Source organism: Micropterus salmoides, unplaced genomic scaffold (genome assembly GCF_014851395.1).
Source record: "Micropterus salmoides isolate LMB-PRFRI ecotype aquatic unplaced genomic scaffold, ASM1485139v1 Ms_hic_scaffold_12, whole genome shotgun sequence".
NCBI classification, from domain to species: Eukaryota; Metazoa; Chordata; class Actinopteri; order Centrarchiformes; family Centrarchidae; genus Micropterus; species Micropterus salmoides.
In genome coordinates, this window is record NW_024040263.1 from 10869929 (window position 1) to 10886027 (window position 16099).

Here is a 16099-nt window from a genome sequence, read left to right on the forward strand (position 1 = left end):
ATGTTTCTAACCTAACTTCTGTAATCTATTCCTAAAATGTGCTTCACCATTAAAAGCAGACTGAACCCAAGAAGAGAATTAAAGCAGAAGAGTAGAAGTGATGTTTTAGTTTATATTTACACATCAGCAAAGATCTAGTTTAGATCTCGCTTTATAAAAGGTGTTTTAGTTAATTTACTCTTTGGAAAAAAATGTCTGATGATGACATTTATCACATCTGTCTCAATAAATAAAATAAAAATCCATTTTAGTTACAGTGGGTGTTTGTGTCTGCAGAATGGATGCGGGGTGAATAACTGGGAGCAGCCCGTTTTTTCCTTGTATTTCTCTTTTCTTTTGTTGCCCTTTGCACCTTCTTGTATTTTATTCATTGTATTCTTTTGTACATGTTACTTGTTGCTAAATGTATTTTACTGCAAAGCGCATACAGATTACCTGTACTGCTACCATTTACACATAATAAAATTGCAAGTGTATGTCTAAAAAATCTGTACATTTGTAATTTTTGTTGTGCTGTGGAAGACAGCGCCTGTAAGTAACTTCAATCACACATTTCGGACTTATCTAGTTTTCTTTAACTGGAAAATGAAGGTTGTTCTAGGGTTCTCAGTGCTGAGAAAAATAAAATAATGTACATGTGGCAAGATTTTGCCCCCTGGTGGCAAAACGTTTCATGTGCGTCATGAGTGGCAATCCTCAGGCGGCTGCACTACATGCACTACAAACTATAATTAAAGGCAAATACTGATGATGCATGCATTATGCCAACATCATTTGTAAAATAAACACTAGTCATCATTTTTAAGTACTGGCTTGGTTTATTGCATAAAGTAAAATAATATTCTAATCTATTACAAATGGTTGTTTACAAAACAGGATAAATTATGAAAATAAATATTTCTGTGCAGTTTGTCTCTATTGTCAAAGCAGGCAGAGAAAAATGGATATTTCTACACACATAAAAAAAAAAAAAAAGACTCAATGGTTATGAGATCATAGTCACACCTCATGCCAAGACAAATATCCCAATGCAGAGGGCAGCATTAAACAGGTTGTCCTGTTCACACAAACTCCTTTATCTGAGAGTCACTGACTTACAAACAATCCAGCATCATGGGTTAGACTTATGATTCAACACGATTTGCAGCAAAATGCAAGTATTCTTGGGCACTATTACGACTTCATTACATTGTCAATACTGTCCGCATAGTTTCTCTTGAAGATAGAAGGAAGAGAAAAAATAATAATATTTGGCAATACGAAAGGTAGTAATCATGCAATATCAAAAACCATTCACCCTTCAATTTCTGGCTGCACTTCACTTAGAAAAATATAAATTGTTTTGAATTTCACAAAATACTTCATGTTCTTAAAAAATATCACTTCAGAAAATATTTTTTCTTTGTAAATCACGATCCTTCATTTGATCCTTCATGTGAGCATAAGTGACTTTAGCGGACTGAGTTCCCAGAAGCAGGAGGACATGAGTAAAATAATATTGGCTAAACAGCTTGAGGCAGTTTTCAAGAAAAACATTCAAAACAATGGTTTGTAGTGAAAAAGCTTTGGTGATCCTTGTCTTTCAGAGTTAGTGTTTAGCTTTGCAACACCTGACAAACCTCCCTTTTATATTCTACACATACACAACGTTTCAGTCAAATGAACACTGATGAATAAGACTAGGTCAGAAGTAATAAAACCTAATCTGTCCCACAACTTTACCTGCTATAACCTAAACCTCATGTACATTTGTTCTTCCCCTTTTAGAGCAGTTTCAGATACATCACACAAGCACACAGTGTACATTCTTTTGCTTCTGCAGTCCATTATCCTGTTTGATTAAGGCTTTTTTGCACAGTTGTCAAAATGTTACATTTAGCACAAAGTCTAAAATACTGAATCGGCAATAAATAACACTGAAGAGGAGTTTAAGAGTGGAGACGAAATGTGTCGTGAAGACTTAAGAATCAAAAGCTGCACATTAGCAAGCAAATCTTTGAGTATATAACTGTAATTATCATGTTCTGAAATGCTACAGGCCGTGCATTTAGCCAAAGGCTTTTGAGAACGATTCTTTATTTTGTGCAAAATATATAATTACTTCCTTGAGCAGTCAATCATATTTCAATACATTTTAATCTCACATTAATTTTTTGGGTTCTTTGGGTTTTGGCCAATATGAAATGGTACCTGATCATTCAGAAATGTACATTACTGAAAATAACTGCATCTTGCATTGTTAGTTAAAATATATATCTATACACAGGAATATATTAAATACATTTCTAATAAACTATCTTGAACAATCACAATGGCATGCTGGCAGTAAAACATAGCACACCTATGACAGAAAGAAGCCTATAGTGTCTCTGACGTTTAAATGAAAATGCCTGTCGATAAAGAGGGCAGGTATAACAGCCTGAATCCATTATGTATTTAAAACACATAAGGCTTTGTGCGAAACACCTTCTTGTAACACGTCTGTAACATAAACAAGCTTGTTGATTCGTTGAGCATAGCAAGTTTGGCTAAGCAATACAATATGAAGCCTGAGCACTTTATGCGTTAATCACAGTTAATCACAGAATCCAGTGCTTTATTGTTTCTAAACATGGTTTCATAATGTCCAGACTGCACCTATGAGATGCTATATTCATATTTATAAAGGCTTTACAACGCTTTATAATGAGGTTTTCTAAGTTACTATAAAATGTACAAAATCTTCTCTTTAAAGAAGCCTGACATGCATAATACTAATACGTACATGATCTACATGAACTCTTAAGCAAAGCCTGAGAAGGTCTTGGTTCACTATAAAGGGTTCTTGGCTTTGATACGGTGTTAATTAAAGTTACCGTGTGTCCTGTTGGACTAATTTGTGACACTTTTTGTTCCTTGACAGAGTTGCATAAACATTGCTGTGTATTTAAAACCACACCAGGGACAGAAACAGGAAACGGAAAATCCTTAATGGTTAGCCAAAATGTGCATCCCCTACATTGCCCAGTCACAACAGCACCAAGTGGCGGCAACCCGTCTAACAGACACAGTGGGGCGTCTTGTTTGGATTTGTACTGATGAGAAGTGTTGAAGCACGACCAGCAGAGCAGCAGATTCAGGTCACCTTAAGTCACCTTGATAGTAGACTTTTTGTGGACGCAGAGCAAGGAAACGTAGGGCACGCCAATGAAGGCCCATTTCTCGTTGGGCCAAAACATGATGACGGGTCCCCGCTCCGGGGCCTCAGTCGCAACGTCAAAGTAGGCGAAGCAAACACAACCCAAGTAGGAAGCCAGGCAGATGAGGATGTGCCTGTAAGAGCAAGAGGAGTTTAATTGATCCCAAACTGAACTAAATATACATTATGTGTTTGCAAGTGCAGGATAGTAACAATGCAGTCATCAGCAAAGAAAGAATATTTCTACTTGTTATTTCTACTTGTTTTCAATGCAAATCACCACATTTTTCTGGTATTTGGCAAAATTTCCCTTTTTGCACAGTTAAATCTTTCTTTATTTTAATGCAGCATTGTAACTTATTCTTTCATGGTTCAAGATCCAGATCCTAATTTCTGGAAAATTCTACTGGAAATAAGTTGAAGTAATTTCATTGCACTGGCAGATTTTTTCACATCTTATAAGATAGACATTTTAACAGCAGGCACTTTAATAATAATAATAATAATAATTTAACTTTTAGTGCATAAACTGTATAAATGATAACGTTAATGATAGTCAAAACTATACTAACTATTCTGAGTTGTCTTTGAGCTTACCATGCACAGTGTAAGTAGGGAAAGTTGACAGATGACCACATTTCACAGAATATCCTGTCACTGATCCAGCAAAGCAGAGCCAGTGCCCACCAGATCCCTGAGATCAGGCCCAGCTTGAACACACGTGGGTTTTCACACCTGCAATGACCAAACAGAGCACTGAGAAATGTATGTGTACAACTGTTAAAACACTAGGGGGCAAGTCAAAAAAGCAACAAGGGATCATTTAACTTGAACATGAATGTAAAATACTTAATACTATTTGGCCATGGAAACCAGCTGTAAACTGACTGATACAGTATTATCACCTATTAAGTCGATATGTGGAACGTGTGAGCAAATAGTTGCTAATTTACAGATCCAGCAGTTACAGAGAAACATTATCTTTCACTTGGAGTGGAGTGTTTTTTTCCACCTTATGAATGGGAGTCCAATATACACTCTCTTTAAGCTCTGTTTTTGGTCTCCATTAGCGCCATTTACTAATATCTGGCTCTTCAGATGCTCCACTTTCTTCACCAGCTAGTCGCTGACTTTGTCTGCTGTCTGGTGCTGGGAAGGTAGGATACAGTAGGTTTTTAGAGCTATGTCCTTGAAAACAGCTGCCTGCTATGGCTGAAAATGAGACTGGACCACAACCAAAAAGAGTTATGGGCGGGAAAATTAAAACATTGAGCTGAAAGACGATCAAAGCTATCCATTGTTAATATGAACATATTGATTATAGTGTCTTTAGTGTCTATTATATTTTGTAAATCTGTCGTGAATGTACCAGTAGATGACTATGATAATTTTATTATTAACAATACAACAGCTTATTGTCCATCGTAGTGGAAACAATGTTATATTGTAGAATATTACATTAAGACATGTAACAATCAAAAAAAATAAAAATTAAGAAATTTGTGTTGAAAATTTTAGTTGGATTGGGAATTAAAGACATTCAGAAAAAAATCTTTCTAGCCTTAGGCCTCTCGAGTCTCCCAGAGGGAAGGGATTTGCACTGTAATTCCAGATCATACAGGGAGTGTAGGTTAACGCACTTATCTTTAGACAGGGTGATTATCTTCTCTTTCTTTTTGGGAACTGACAGGACTATGAGGCAAGTATTCTGGTCTACTTCTCTTCCCAAATATCTCCAAGTGGACACACCACTGACCTACAGAGACATGTGCTAACCCAGAGTGCTGCTGATAAACTATTCTTAGTCTTGTCCTCCTTTTTAGACATACCAGCTACAGCCCTGCTGCTGGCTGAGGCAAACACTGACTGCCAAAACAAAGACATGGGCAAGGAAGTCTGACTAAGCTGTGTTGATGATGTAACCGTTTAGTCACTGTGACGCAGTTTGTCACCTTCCCTAAAACAGCGCATGTGATGAAGGCATACCATTTTACAAGCTTTTAATTTGCGATACCATTGTTTCAAGGAGAAAGGAATGTTGAGATAACACAAACTCTTTCCAGAAAGCACAACACAATAAGATTTTGATAAACAACAAGCATCACTCAGCTGCAGACGCATGGTAAATTCTAAGTGCTAGTCTAAAGTGAAGGAGCGGCCATGATGGCTCTGTGACAATGAAGAGAAGTTTTGCCATTTTAAAGCCAGCTCATGTTACTTTTACTGAACAGCAGCAACAGTGGCAATAAAGGTTGAACTTGCATTCATTGATTCATTTTATGGTCACTTGTGGGCAGCATAACAAGCTGAAAATACAATATTGTCCTATTGGCACCCTATAAAGCCGTTATTGCAAATGTATTAGCAAACATTTGTTTAGCATTCATTTCTGGGCAGCTGATGAATGTGACTCTGAAATTGAATATCCTTTTATGTTTTATGTTGTCAACTGATCCATTGTTAATATAAAAAATATTAGTTTACGCAGCTTTGATACTAAAAGTGTAATACAACAATGATACAAGTAGAGAAGAGTTAAACACTCCATTGACACCATCTGCATCCGTACAAGGTATCCGGATAATAAGCAATCCAATCTTGCCTTTGAGTTCACACATGGTATTTTTTAATGTGTTCTCATTTTCCACATTGAGATCAGATCTCTGTCCTTCTGAACAAATCCTGCACGTGAGGAATTTAAGAAGGCGGCAAGTTCACCAGAGAAGTCCTCCCTTAAAAATTATGTAGTTGTTAAGTTAGTGTTTCACAAAGTTTACCCTGTCTACAACAAATTCTTAATAATTTGTCCCCTCTTGTGAATTCTGCAAATGTAATATCGCTTCTTTTGGCGCTTTCATGGCGCATTCTCTTTCTTTATACAACACAAACTGGAGTAATGCACATGTAAATATCTGCCACATTGTTCTTTCTCTGTAAATAGTTGTATTATTTTTCTCTATTCTGTTATTATTCTTATATAACTTGTTATATGTTTCTACATTTCTTTATGTCAACTGTATGTTTGTCCACGTGTAGCACCTTATCACCAAAGCAAATTCCTTATATGTGTGAAACACTACTTGGCAATAAAGCTCCTTCCTTCTTCTGATTCTATACTGTTATGTTGTGTATGGATGCCAGCACATTGTAGGCTAAAGATTGTGTTTAAACCTACCTAAGATCTGAGTACATTGTGAGCCAGACTTCCTCCAAGCAGATCCAATCACCTTGCATTAACACATTCCTTATATGGATAACAGATCACATATTAATACCAAGTATAAATGGAGTGATAAAGTCAGTTAAGTGTCTCAGAAATGGTATCAAACCTTGGGTAGATATTGCTAAGTAACTTAACCCCAATACATAAGCTGTAAGCTACTGCTCATCCCTGACTATAGTAAGTAAGGCTGCAGCAGCAAAACCCTCTGAGTGTACTGAATTGAGGAAGACTGCATTTGAACGCTTATTGATTAAACCTTTCATTTGTAAGAGGAATATTGTGTTATTTGTTCTTTTAAAAGTTACACAATCTCACTTTAAGTGCAGTAAGTCAATTAATGAACCAAACTGTCAAACTATCATTATGTTTCATAATTGGCCCAGACAGAGAGAGAGTGCAAAGAAACGGTGTCAGGGCTTCTCATCAGCAACAGGAAGTACTACATTTGTCTTCTCAGAGGGAAACAGGCCATTAAATTGTCTGCAATATTGTATGATACTGTTAAGTGTTTCAATACCCATGAGAGCAAATACTGACTGTGCATCATGTACAAGCCAGCTGTAGGCTCAGTAACCGCCTTTGCATACGTACAGCACAATTGCCATAAGTTAGCCAACACCCCCTTCCTGATAACAAACACACACTGACAAAACCATCGCCACACAGGCGGATATCTGAGATACTATGCCTATCAGCTTACAACAGAAGCATGTAAGACAAGAAACATGCCATGAAACAAGGACTGCTGCTGGGAGAGTTTGACTGTTGGAGGCAAAGATTAAGTGAAGGAAAGGGGAGCCTGTCTGGGGTGAAGCACTGCTGAGAGGCTTCTCTCACTCAGGGGAAAAGAAAGGAAGAGGCTCCACTGGGTCAGTAAGACAAGGCCTGATATTTATCAAAGACACTGGAGATGGTCTTCATAAATTTAACGATATACCAGGCATAGATTGAATACACAACATCAATATCAAACTGGATTAATGAATAACAACATATCGTACAGTCATATTTTCAAAGTTGACTTTTGATGATGAGCCACAGACAAGAAGCAATTTGTCATTTGATTCTATATGTTATAACACTGTACTTACTGAGTTAATTACTAAGATCTGGAAACATGGCGCTATACATAAATCTGACAAGACCGGAAACAAGCCATCAGACTTGTTTGTAAACAAGCCAGATGATATAAAACACTTTTTTCTGAGGTAAAACTAAAAATGAGCATAGTTGGTAGTAACCCCTCACTGCAATAGGAAAATGTGTTTGCTCATAGCTGTATGGTAGATATGGTTTATAATGTCATTTTGCCTTTATAGTATAGGTCACAGTAGAGATACAGACAGAAAATATTTGCCACAGTATATGGTATGAATCTTAGCCACCAGGCTACCAAACACCCCTATTTTGGGGGTAAGCCAAAATGTCTTTTCTTTACAAAATAAGTTTTATTTCCAAATGCGTTCAAAATCATTGTTGGACTGCTTGTGCCCTTTTTGCCCTATCCGAGTTCACATTAAGAGCTCCGCAATTAACTTGATGAATACACTGTTGTAATAAACCAGAATCATCCTTTAAGCACTGACAAAATATGAGAAATTAGAGAAAACAACTTTTAATAGATATTTTTCAAACATGGGCAGATCAAATTGATGGTATATTTATTTGCTGATATGTAAATTTGGAGATGCATGTATAAATATGTGTATGGAATATGGAAGATTTATTTTGTGTATCCCTGAGGACACTTTGTATCATTTTGTATACAGTATTTATGGGTTGTTTTTTTCACCCCAACTTGTGTTTTTTAAAAGCCAACAAGATAGCAGAGTTCAATTATGAGTGAAACTATATCTGTTGTTTCAATTAAAGTTTTAAATAATAAATAGCTGGTATAATACACTCTATGGATGGTATCCACCTGTTATTTTTTCAATGTGAAAATTTACTTTGCACTCACATAAACAAACTTAATGTTTTCAGACATAATAACTTTTGATTGTTTTGTATCATAACTGTACTTTGTGAGTAACTATGACTTTTATTATGCTTCAAACCCTTTCAGTTGTGTAATATTTGTAATGGGCAAGTTGTTTTTGTACAACTGGAAGTGACCTGAACAAGCCCTACAATAAAAAAGCAAACAACCACAAAACTGTCATTTCTGAAGGCAAAAGTCCATCAGCCAGGAATTCTCTCTCGCTAAGCAGAACAAAAACAAGCAGCTGCAATAGACGACTGGCACTAATGTCAAGAATTATTAACAGGTTGAACAATAGATGACTGAAGGTTACAAGACTGACTGACTGACTAACTGACTGACTGCAAGTAAGGGATGTGGGAAACGGAAACAACATAGCAGCTCCACATTACTGTGACGGAGGAAAGCGCGCGTGCACACACACACACACACACACACACACACACACACACAAACAAATGGGCATGAGTGGCTTGTGTGGCTTCAGGAACATTCCTGCACTTCGTAAGGCCCTATACTTAGCTTGTAACAGACAACATGTCATTAGACAATGTAAGTACAAAAGGCCAAAGGTGACATGTTAATTTACTGTAGACTACAGGAACTACATCTTGACACAGTTTGCCTTCTGCCCTGTGAACAACTTCACATTCCAGCAACTGATTTCACTGACAAGACAACATTGAATCACAGACATGGTCATTCATATCTGCTGATAGATCCAACTAAACGGGTTGCATTCTCACGCAGAATTTAGCTGTTGAGAATTATTTACAACTACTAACTGTCAGGTGTAACCCCTGCATAGCTGACGTTAGCTTGCTAATGTAAGACCTGTTCAGAGTACAAGAGGTAATGGAACACGTCTGAATTGTTCAATAATAGTAAAGATTTGAAAGATTTGAAATTACATTTCATAAAAAAATAAAAAAACACACGATACACCTCAAATTACAAAACCCACATCATTATATAAACGTTGTTAGACTAAATGACAGAATAACATCTGCCAAGTAAGTACAATTCTCATGTATAACTCATTCTAAACTGCATGCATATTATTAACTCTGAAATACACATCTATTACCCATTTATGTATAAAAACAAAACAAAGTGATACCTACATTAATAAATTATTGTCTGGTAACTTTGAATTCATCATTTGCCCCACTAAAACTACCTGCCAGCTACAGTGACTACCTTCAGTACATAGTTTATTGCTTTTGATTAGATGTTCTACAGATGTTTCCTAACAACTGCTATACACATTTCTCACATTTCAAGGGTAGAACCCAATTAAGTACATTTGGTTTGAAACTAGCGAGTAGTTTGAGTGTGGATGTTTATTCTTAACTTACACTCACTGGCCACTTTATTATGTACACCTGTTCAATTGCTTGTTAACACAAATAGCTAATCAGCCAATCACAAGGCAGCAACTCAATGCAGTTAGGCACGTAGACGTGGTCAAGACAACTTGCTGAAGTTCAAACGGAGCATCGGAATGGGGAAAAAGGGGATTTAAGTGACTTTGAATGTGGCATGATAAGTCTCGATTTCAGCTGAGACATTCAGATGGTAGGGTCAGAATTTGGCACAAACAACATAAAAGCATGGATCCATCCTGCCTTGTTTCAATGGTTCAGGCTGGTGGTGGTTTAATGGTGTGGGGGATATTTTCTTGGCACACTTTGGGCTCCTTGGTACCAATTGAGCAACGTTTAAATGCAAACAGCCTACCTGAGTATTGTTGCTGACCATGTCCATCCCTTTATGAAACCAAAGTATACCAATCCTCTGATGGTTTCTTCCAGCAGTATAATACACCATGTCACAAAGCTCAAATCATCTCATTATCATCTGGTATCTTCAACATGACAATGAGTTCACTGTACTCTAATGGCTTCTACAGTCACCAGATCTCGATCCAATAGAGCACCTTTGGGATGTGGTGGAAGGGGAGATTCGCATCGTAGAAGTGAAGCCGATAAATCTGTGTGATGCTATCATGTCAATTTGCTATCATGTCAATTTGGACCAAAGTCTCTGAGGAATGTCTCCAACACCTTGTTGAAAGTATGCCATGAAGAATTAAGGCAGTTCTGAATCCAACCCGGTACTAGCAAGGTGTACCTAACAAAGTGGCCATTGAGCGTTTACCGTGATAAAGATTCTAAACTCAAGGGTCACTTACTTAGCTATGCCCAAACATTTGGCCATATCCCACGGCCCTCTTTGGTTGGTGGAACGGCTAAGTAGGTGAACCTTGAGTTGAGAAAACTCATCTCTGCTGTTTAAAAAGAAAACCTTTGCACTAACCGTTTAAGCTCAGTAATGAGCAGCGCGGTGCAGGGGATGCCCAGGGTCATTAGTGACAATGAGTTGACGACAGGTTTAACGAAGGCCAGCCCGGTCGTGATCCCTGACAAGATGCCGATGACCACTTTAAACCTCGACCTGGATTGAAAAGCAAAACAAGTCAGAGCAACACTATTGCAGCAATTTTGCACTCTGTGAACAGCATTATGAAATTCAGAAAGAATGCGGGGATGACTCAGACAGCACTATAACACAACAACATTTGGATAATAAACAACAATCTCTGGGCTACGAGGAGAATATTTTAAGTGGCAGCCTAAAGTGAAAGAAGCAGCCATGACAGCTCAATGACAGTGAAAAGAGAAGTAAAGACATGTGATGCAGCTTTTACTGGTGTCAGCTATCTTGGACAGGCCTATTATTAAACAGGGAGTCATTGCAGTGCACACATCATATGACAAAACCGTGAGCACCACAGATTTACCTGCTCAACAATAATGCTGCATGTCTGCCAGAAATACCAGATAAAAAGTGAAACTTGTTTTAATGTTAAAATGTGGAAAAAGCAGAGTTTCAGTCCATTGACACACTAAGCACTAAGCAAAAAGCAGAGATGAGTTCCTCATCTGAATTCTGTGATCTGTGATCAGTTGAAGGCATGTAAATTAGCTGCTGTAGTGATGAGCTGGCATGAAAAACTGCACACATACAGCTCATAAAGGCACATGGTTGGACTAGTGTGTTTATACGCCCACACACCAATTTAAAGCTTCTAAAAGGAAGTTATTCTGATGCAGCATTTCATGGGTCAACATACCGATCCCTCCTGAACATCCTGGGTAAGTATCTCTTGGGGAACCACATGGCAATGGCACACATAAGCACCCACAAGATGGCCAACTCATCCAACATCTGGCCAAGGAAGCTGAGGGTGGCGTGAAAATATGTTGATCCAATACCTGGAAGGAAGAGACACAGAAAAAACTGTCAGAAAAGAGAGGTCATCCAAAGTTGTTCAGTGTGTTAACAAGGCTGGATTAATGAGCGTGCATCTTTTAAAAGACACTCAGATGTGACCAGTTGTGGATCTTATATCGTCCATTTTAGGGCCACTATGATCAGTCAAAACTATGATTTGTCAAGGTTACCGCCCATTTCCATTTATCAGTTGGAGAACGTAACTGAAATGATAGAAAGTTGCAAATGTCACTCCTAAATGAGACCAGTTCTAACAGATTACATGTGTAAAAAAAAAAAAAAAAAGAAAAAAGAAAAGATAGGATAAGTGACTGACTTCTGGGATGTGAGGGACAAGACTGACCTTGAGTCATCTATAATTGTAGCTCACTTTGTGCTGAAACACAAAGAGGCAGCTTAGTGACGAAACACTGATAAATGTTGCTTACAAACCAGTGTTACTGTTATAGTGAAATGCTGTGGAAGAGTGGATCATTAAGTTTGTTATCACAGCCCAGCAGACCTTCTATTAACAGCATAATCAGTTTTGATAACAGGCGCTACAGGAGATTTCTATATTTAAACAAACGTCTTAACCAAAAGGGGCCGCTGCTCTTAGTCTGAAGTTACTTATCATGACGACCTGTCACCATACTCATATGTTACTGGCAGTCATGACAAAAATATATGCAGCGACTGCCTTAACTTGCTCATGGAATCAGAGCAGAAGCAATTATTTCATTAAATCAGTGAGTCGATCTATAGAAAATGAATCAGCAAATATTTTAATAGATGAAAATGCCAAACATTAATTGGTTCCAACTTTTCAAATGTAAACATCGGCTGGTTTTCTTAATCTTCTGAGATAGCAAACTTCATATTTGGGGGTTCAATGTTAACTGGACAAAACAAAATTGTGACAAGTACTTTCCACTATTTTCTGACCAAGTGATTAATCAAGAAAAAAAAATCAGCAGATTAACCAATAATAAAAAACAATGGTTAGTCGCAGCTCTTCCTGGAAACACTATGTATGTACTGATATTGGCAACGCAGTGGACAGCCAAGGCCAAAAAAAAAAAGAAAAGCACCTTAATGCTGAACCTAGGGTTGTTTTTCTGCCTGAGTCAAAGGTCGTCCCAACTACAGAGACAGAGAGATGAAACCATGTAACCCCTTGTTAGCTGTTTTTTTGTTTGTTTTGCGCTTTACCAGGCTCCAAATTCCAATAATGGACTCCTACATAATCCTTTGTGGTATGGAACAAGAAATGTATGAAAGAAAATATGAGGGCTGCTTTTACTTCCCTTCAAGTTTGCTCACTAGTCTGGAAGACAGTTGTTAAACAGAAAGAGATGGGAAAGACAAGACTATACACAATGGGAATAAATGTCCTATTTTACATCTGACCCCATGGTTCAAGTTCGTGCAGCTACGTCAGTTATGCAAAATCCTTTCAAACAACTATAGTTGTCCAGTAAGGTCACGTCTCAGAAACAGAGGGAGGTCTGTCGGGTTATCTATCCTGACAGTGCAGCCACAGTGTTTTCACAGCAGCAGTATGGCCACAAGGCACTGTAATGTCTTTCGGGCTGTCATTTACATACAGTAGCATGATTTAATGCGTGAGTAGAGTGTCAAATCAAATGAAATCTAGGCAATAGGCTTATTCATATGGCCAGTGAATAAGCCTGTTTTTCTAAAAGGGTAAAATGTCAATTCAGGATAACTTAAAGCTATAACAGAGGGCCACAGCTGAGGAGAGCCACATCCTAACAACGTTGTTGTGGTTGCAGTTTCAGATTGTGGGCTGACCAGTATTGAACCCTATAACTGAGATATATATATATATGTTCTTTGTTTAGGAACTCACAATGTTTTGCATATTTTAGACCTGCAATTATTGATTCTTTTCATTATCGAATGATCTGCAGATTATTATTAAATGTATTGCTCTCACAACATCCAGAGCCAAAATTAACATATCTGAATTGCTTATTTTGTCCGGCTAAGTCTCCAAAAGCCTATCACAAAAGACAAAAAAAACCTTTTTAATTATCAAAACTGTCACCACTAAACTTATTACTTTTTTCAGCAGTAATGTACCTACACTTTATTAGTTTTACAGACCACATTCAAATACACCGACCTCACAACAGAAGCTTGATTCTTAAATTACATTCACTGTCATATAAAAAAACGCTTTATACTAGTCTAACAATTTACAAAATATATAAAGTATTAGCTAAGGGAATATGGTTTGTTGATGATGGTGTCCCACTACCACAAAGTTGAACACACACACATTAATGACATTAATGCCAGCCAACTTACCAACTACAACTAGTAGAATCCATATGAGGTAAATCCCACTGTTGAAATGTGTTGCATATTGGCGGAACAAGCACATTAATATGGGCGGCAAAACAAAAAACAAAATGTTGCTGATCTGAAATGATAAACAAAGGGAAGCTATGAGCAAAAATACATCACAGTTGAGCTGGTAATGTAGCTCCATGATAACGTGCTTGTCAAAAGTTGACCAGTGTGCGGGAATCGCGGTCCTTTACAAACTGTCAGGCAGTGGAAATGAAAAATAAGGAACATTTGTAACCTGATGCTAGCAGTAAATATCATGATGCTGAAGCTGAAAAGCAGTCAAACTGTTGAAAGTCAGCATAAGTCACAGCTAGCTGTAGCTAACCGGAGAATAATAATAAGTCTAATAAGAAAGCAGTGCAATACAAAGAAAAACAAAGACAGAAAAGCTGTGGTCTAGCTGTGACCGTAAACAAAACAGCATTAGGCAAAACAATCATTTTTAAAAAGCACATATCGTTAGCTAAAAGTACAACGACTTCAAACCAACCGTGTTGTAAAATTCAGCGATGCTCGGGTAAATTAGGTAATTGCCTTCACACCAGTCCACATCGGAGCTGCCAGCCTGCAACTGGTCCCAAAAAATCAGATTAACGGTACTCATGTCCGGACTAGTTCTCTCGGATGGACCGTGCAGAGCAGACAACGCTCTGCCGTCAGCTTTGGCGATTTCAAAAAAACAAAACGCCTTTGAGGAAAGTCACTATCTCTCTGCTCGTTGTTCTCACGCTAGATTTTAACGTTTGAGACCCGACACGTATTGTACATCTGACAATGTCATACACAAAACAAATCGTCGCTGAGCTGCATTTTAAAGCGCCTGTCCTTCCGCAAAGCCTCCTACTTGTCGTGACGCTCAGAACTGTACAGTGTACTGTGACAGCTGCTCGGGCTGTAGCCAAAGAGTGTTCAAGCGCTGCAAGAGGGTTCACTACTATCAGTTTCCTCTTTCGGTGAAACGTGACAACAACGGTCCTGAACCCGGAAAACACCGTTTATTTTGTCTTCTAATATAAACTCTAATCAACCAGCTAAGAGAGGCATGATGAAAATCAAACAATGATTTAAAATATGTATTAATAAACATGTAAAAAGACACTTTTCAATCAGGGATGAAACAATGTTGCATTAGAAATATCAATGTTGCAACAGTGTTTCTTATGACCTACATGTTTAATTTCAGCTATCCAACAGTGAAGTTGTAAGAATGACTCACTGGCATTAATTGCTGATATTTTGATAATATTTACCAGTGTGTGTGTGTGTGTGTGTGTGTGTGTGTGTGTGTCATCATGGCTAAATGTGGCCTTGGAGACACCTACTGTAACAACCAGAAGCAGTTTTGGGTACTTTGCCAGGTGTTTATGTGACAGTCTGTGGACAGATTTTGTCAATGCGATATAGCGTCACAACTGTGATGATGCAGTCACAAAACTTTACAGGTGTGTAGTTGAGATCAATTGGCTTGAAGACTAGTGTGGTCCGAACAAGGGCGCTGAAGTAGGGAAGGGGAAATTTGCCTCTTCACTTTACGCCTCTGGCATTCAATATTCACATTATTGACATTGATCATTTATCTCTTCCCATTAATGACACATTCTACATATGATTAATGTTGTTCAGTCCTTGAATAAAACCAAGGAATATTTTTAATATTTTAGAAAAACACATACTGTATGTAGGGCTATATATGTGAAAGCTAACATCTGGCTCATGTCAACTGTTCTCTCATCTCTTGTGCACTATTCACACCGATTTGGTGTGGTGACTGGTGTGGTGACTGGTGTGCTCATGTAGCAAGATGGTCTCGAATGTTAAATTGCAAAACAAGTCTGTATTGTTTAGTGCTGAAAATGTGTACACTTATTATTCCTTTAAGAGGCTAGATTAACATTAGTTGTAAAGTCTTGGAACATTTAATAAATTTCTTTGACAGTGATTTGGACCAAACTGGATTTACTGCATTTTCTGAGATGAAAACAGTGACAGAACAGATCAGTTACTGTTTATTGCCTGACTGTTTTCTAGTATTGTTGGTGTAACTGAAATATAAGTGAAGAAG

The 16099-nt window shown here is 37.8% G+C and overlaps 1 protein-coding gene across 1 annotated transcript; it reads right to left on the reverse strand.

Moving 5' to 3' along the window:
• Positions 1-795: 795 nt before the first annotated feature.
• acer2 (alkaline ceramidase 2) lies at positions 796-14909 on the reverse strand. The gene is made up of 6 exons (XM_038713343.1): positions 14528-14909; positions 13993-14107; positions 11519-11660; positions 10702-10839; positions 3776-3913; positions 796-3312 (listed from the first exon to the last, which is right to left on the reverse strand). Exons 1-6 carry the CDS (start codon positions 14639-14641, stop codon positions 3126-3128), a joined length of 834 nt encoding a protein of 277 aa, XP_038569271.1. The 5' UTR covers positions 14642-14909; the 3' UTR covers positions 796-3125.
• Positions 14910-16099: the final 1190 nt, after the last annotated feature.

What these genes read in the sequence shown, in the direction of transcription:
- acer2 (XM_038713343.1), bottom strand. Translation starts at nt 14,641, where the DNA reads ATGAGTACCGTTAATCTGATTTTTTGGGACCAGTTGCAGGCTGGCAGC. An exon ending in GATTCTACTAGTTGTAGTTG is followed by an intron (nt 11,661 to 13,992) that starts GTAAGTTGGCTG and finishes TCTTCCTTCCAG; the next exon opens with GTATTGGATCAACATATTTT. An exon ending in AGGATGTTCAGGAGGGATCG is followed by an intron (nt 10,840 to 11,518) that starts GTATGTTGACCC and finishes TTTTCAATCCAG; the next exon opens with GTCGAGGTTTAAAGTGGTCA.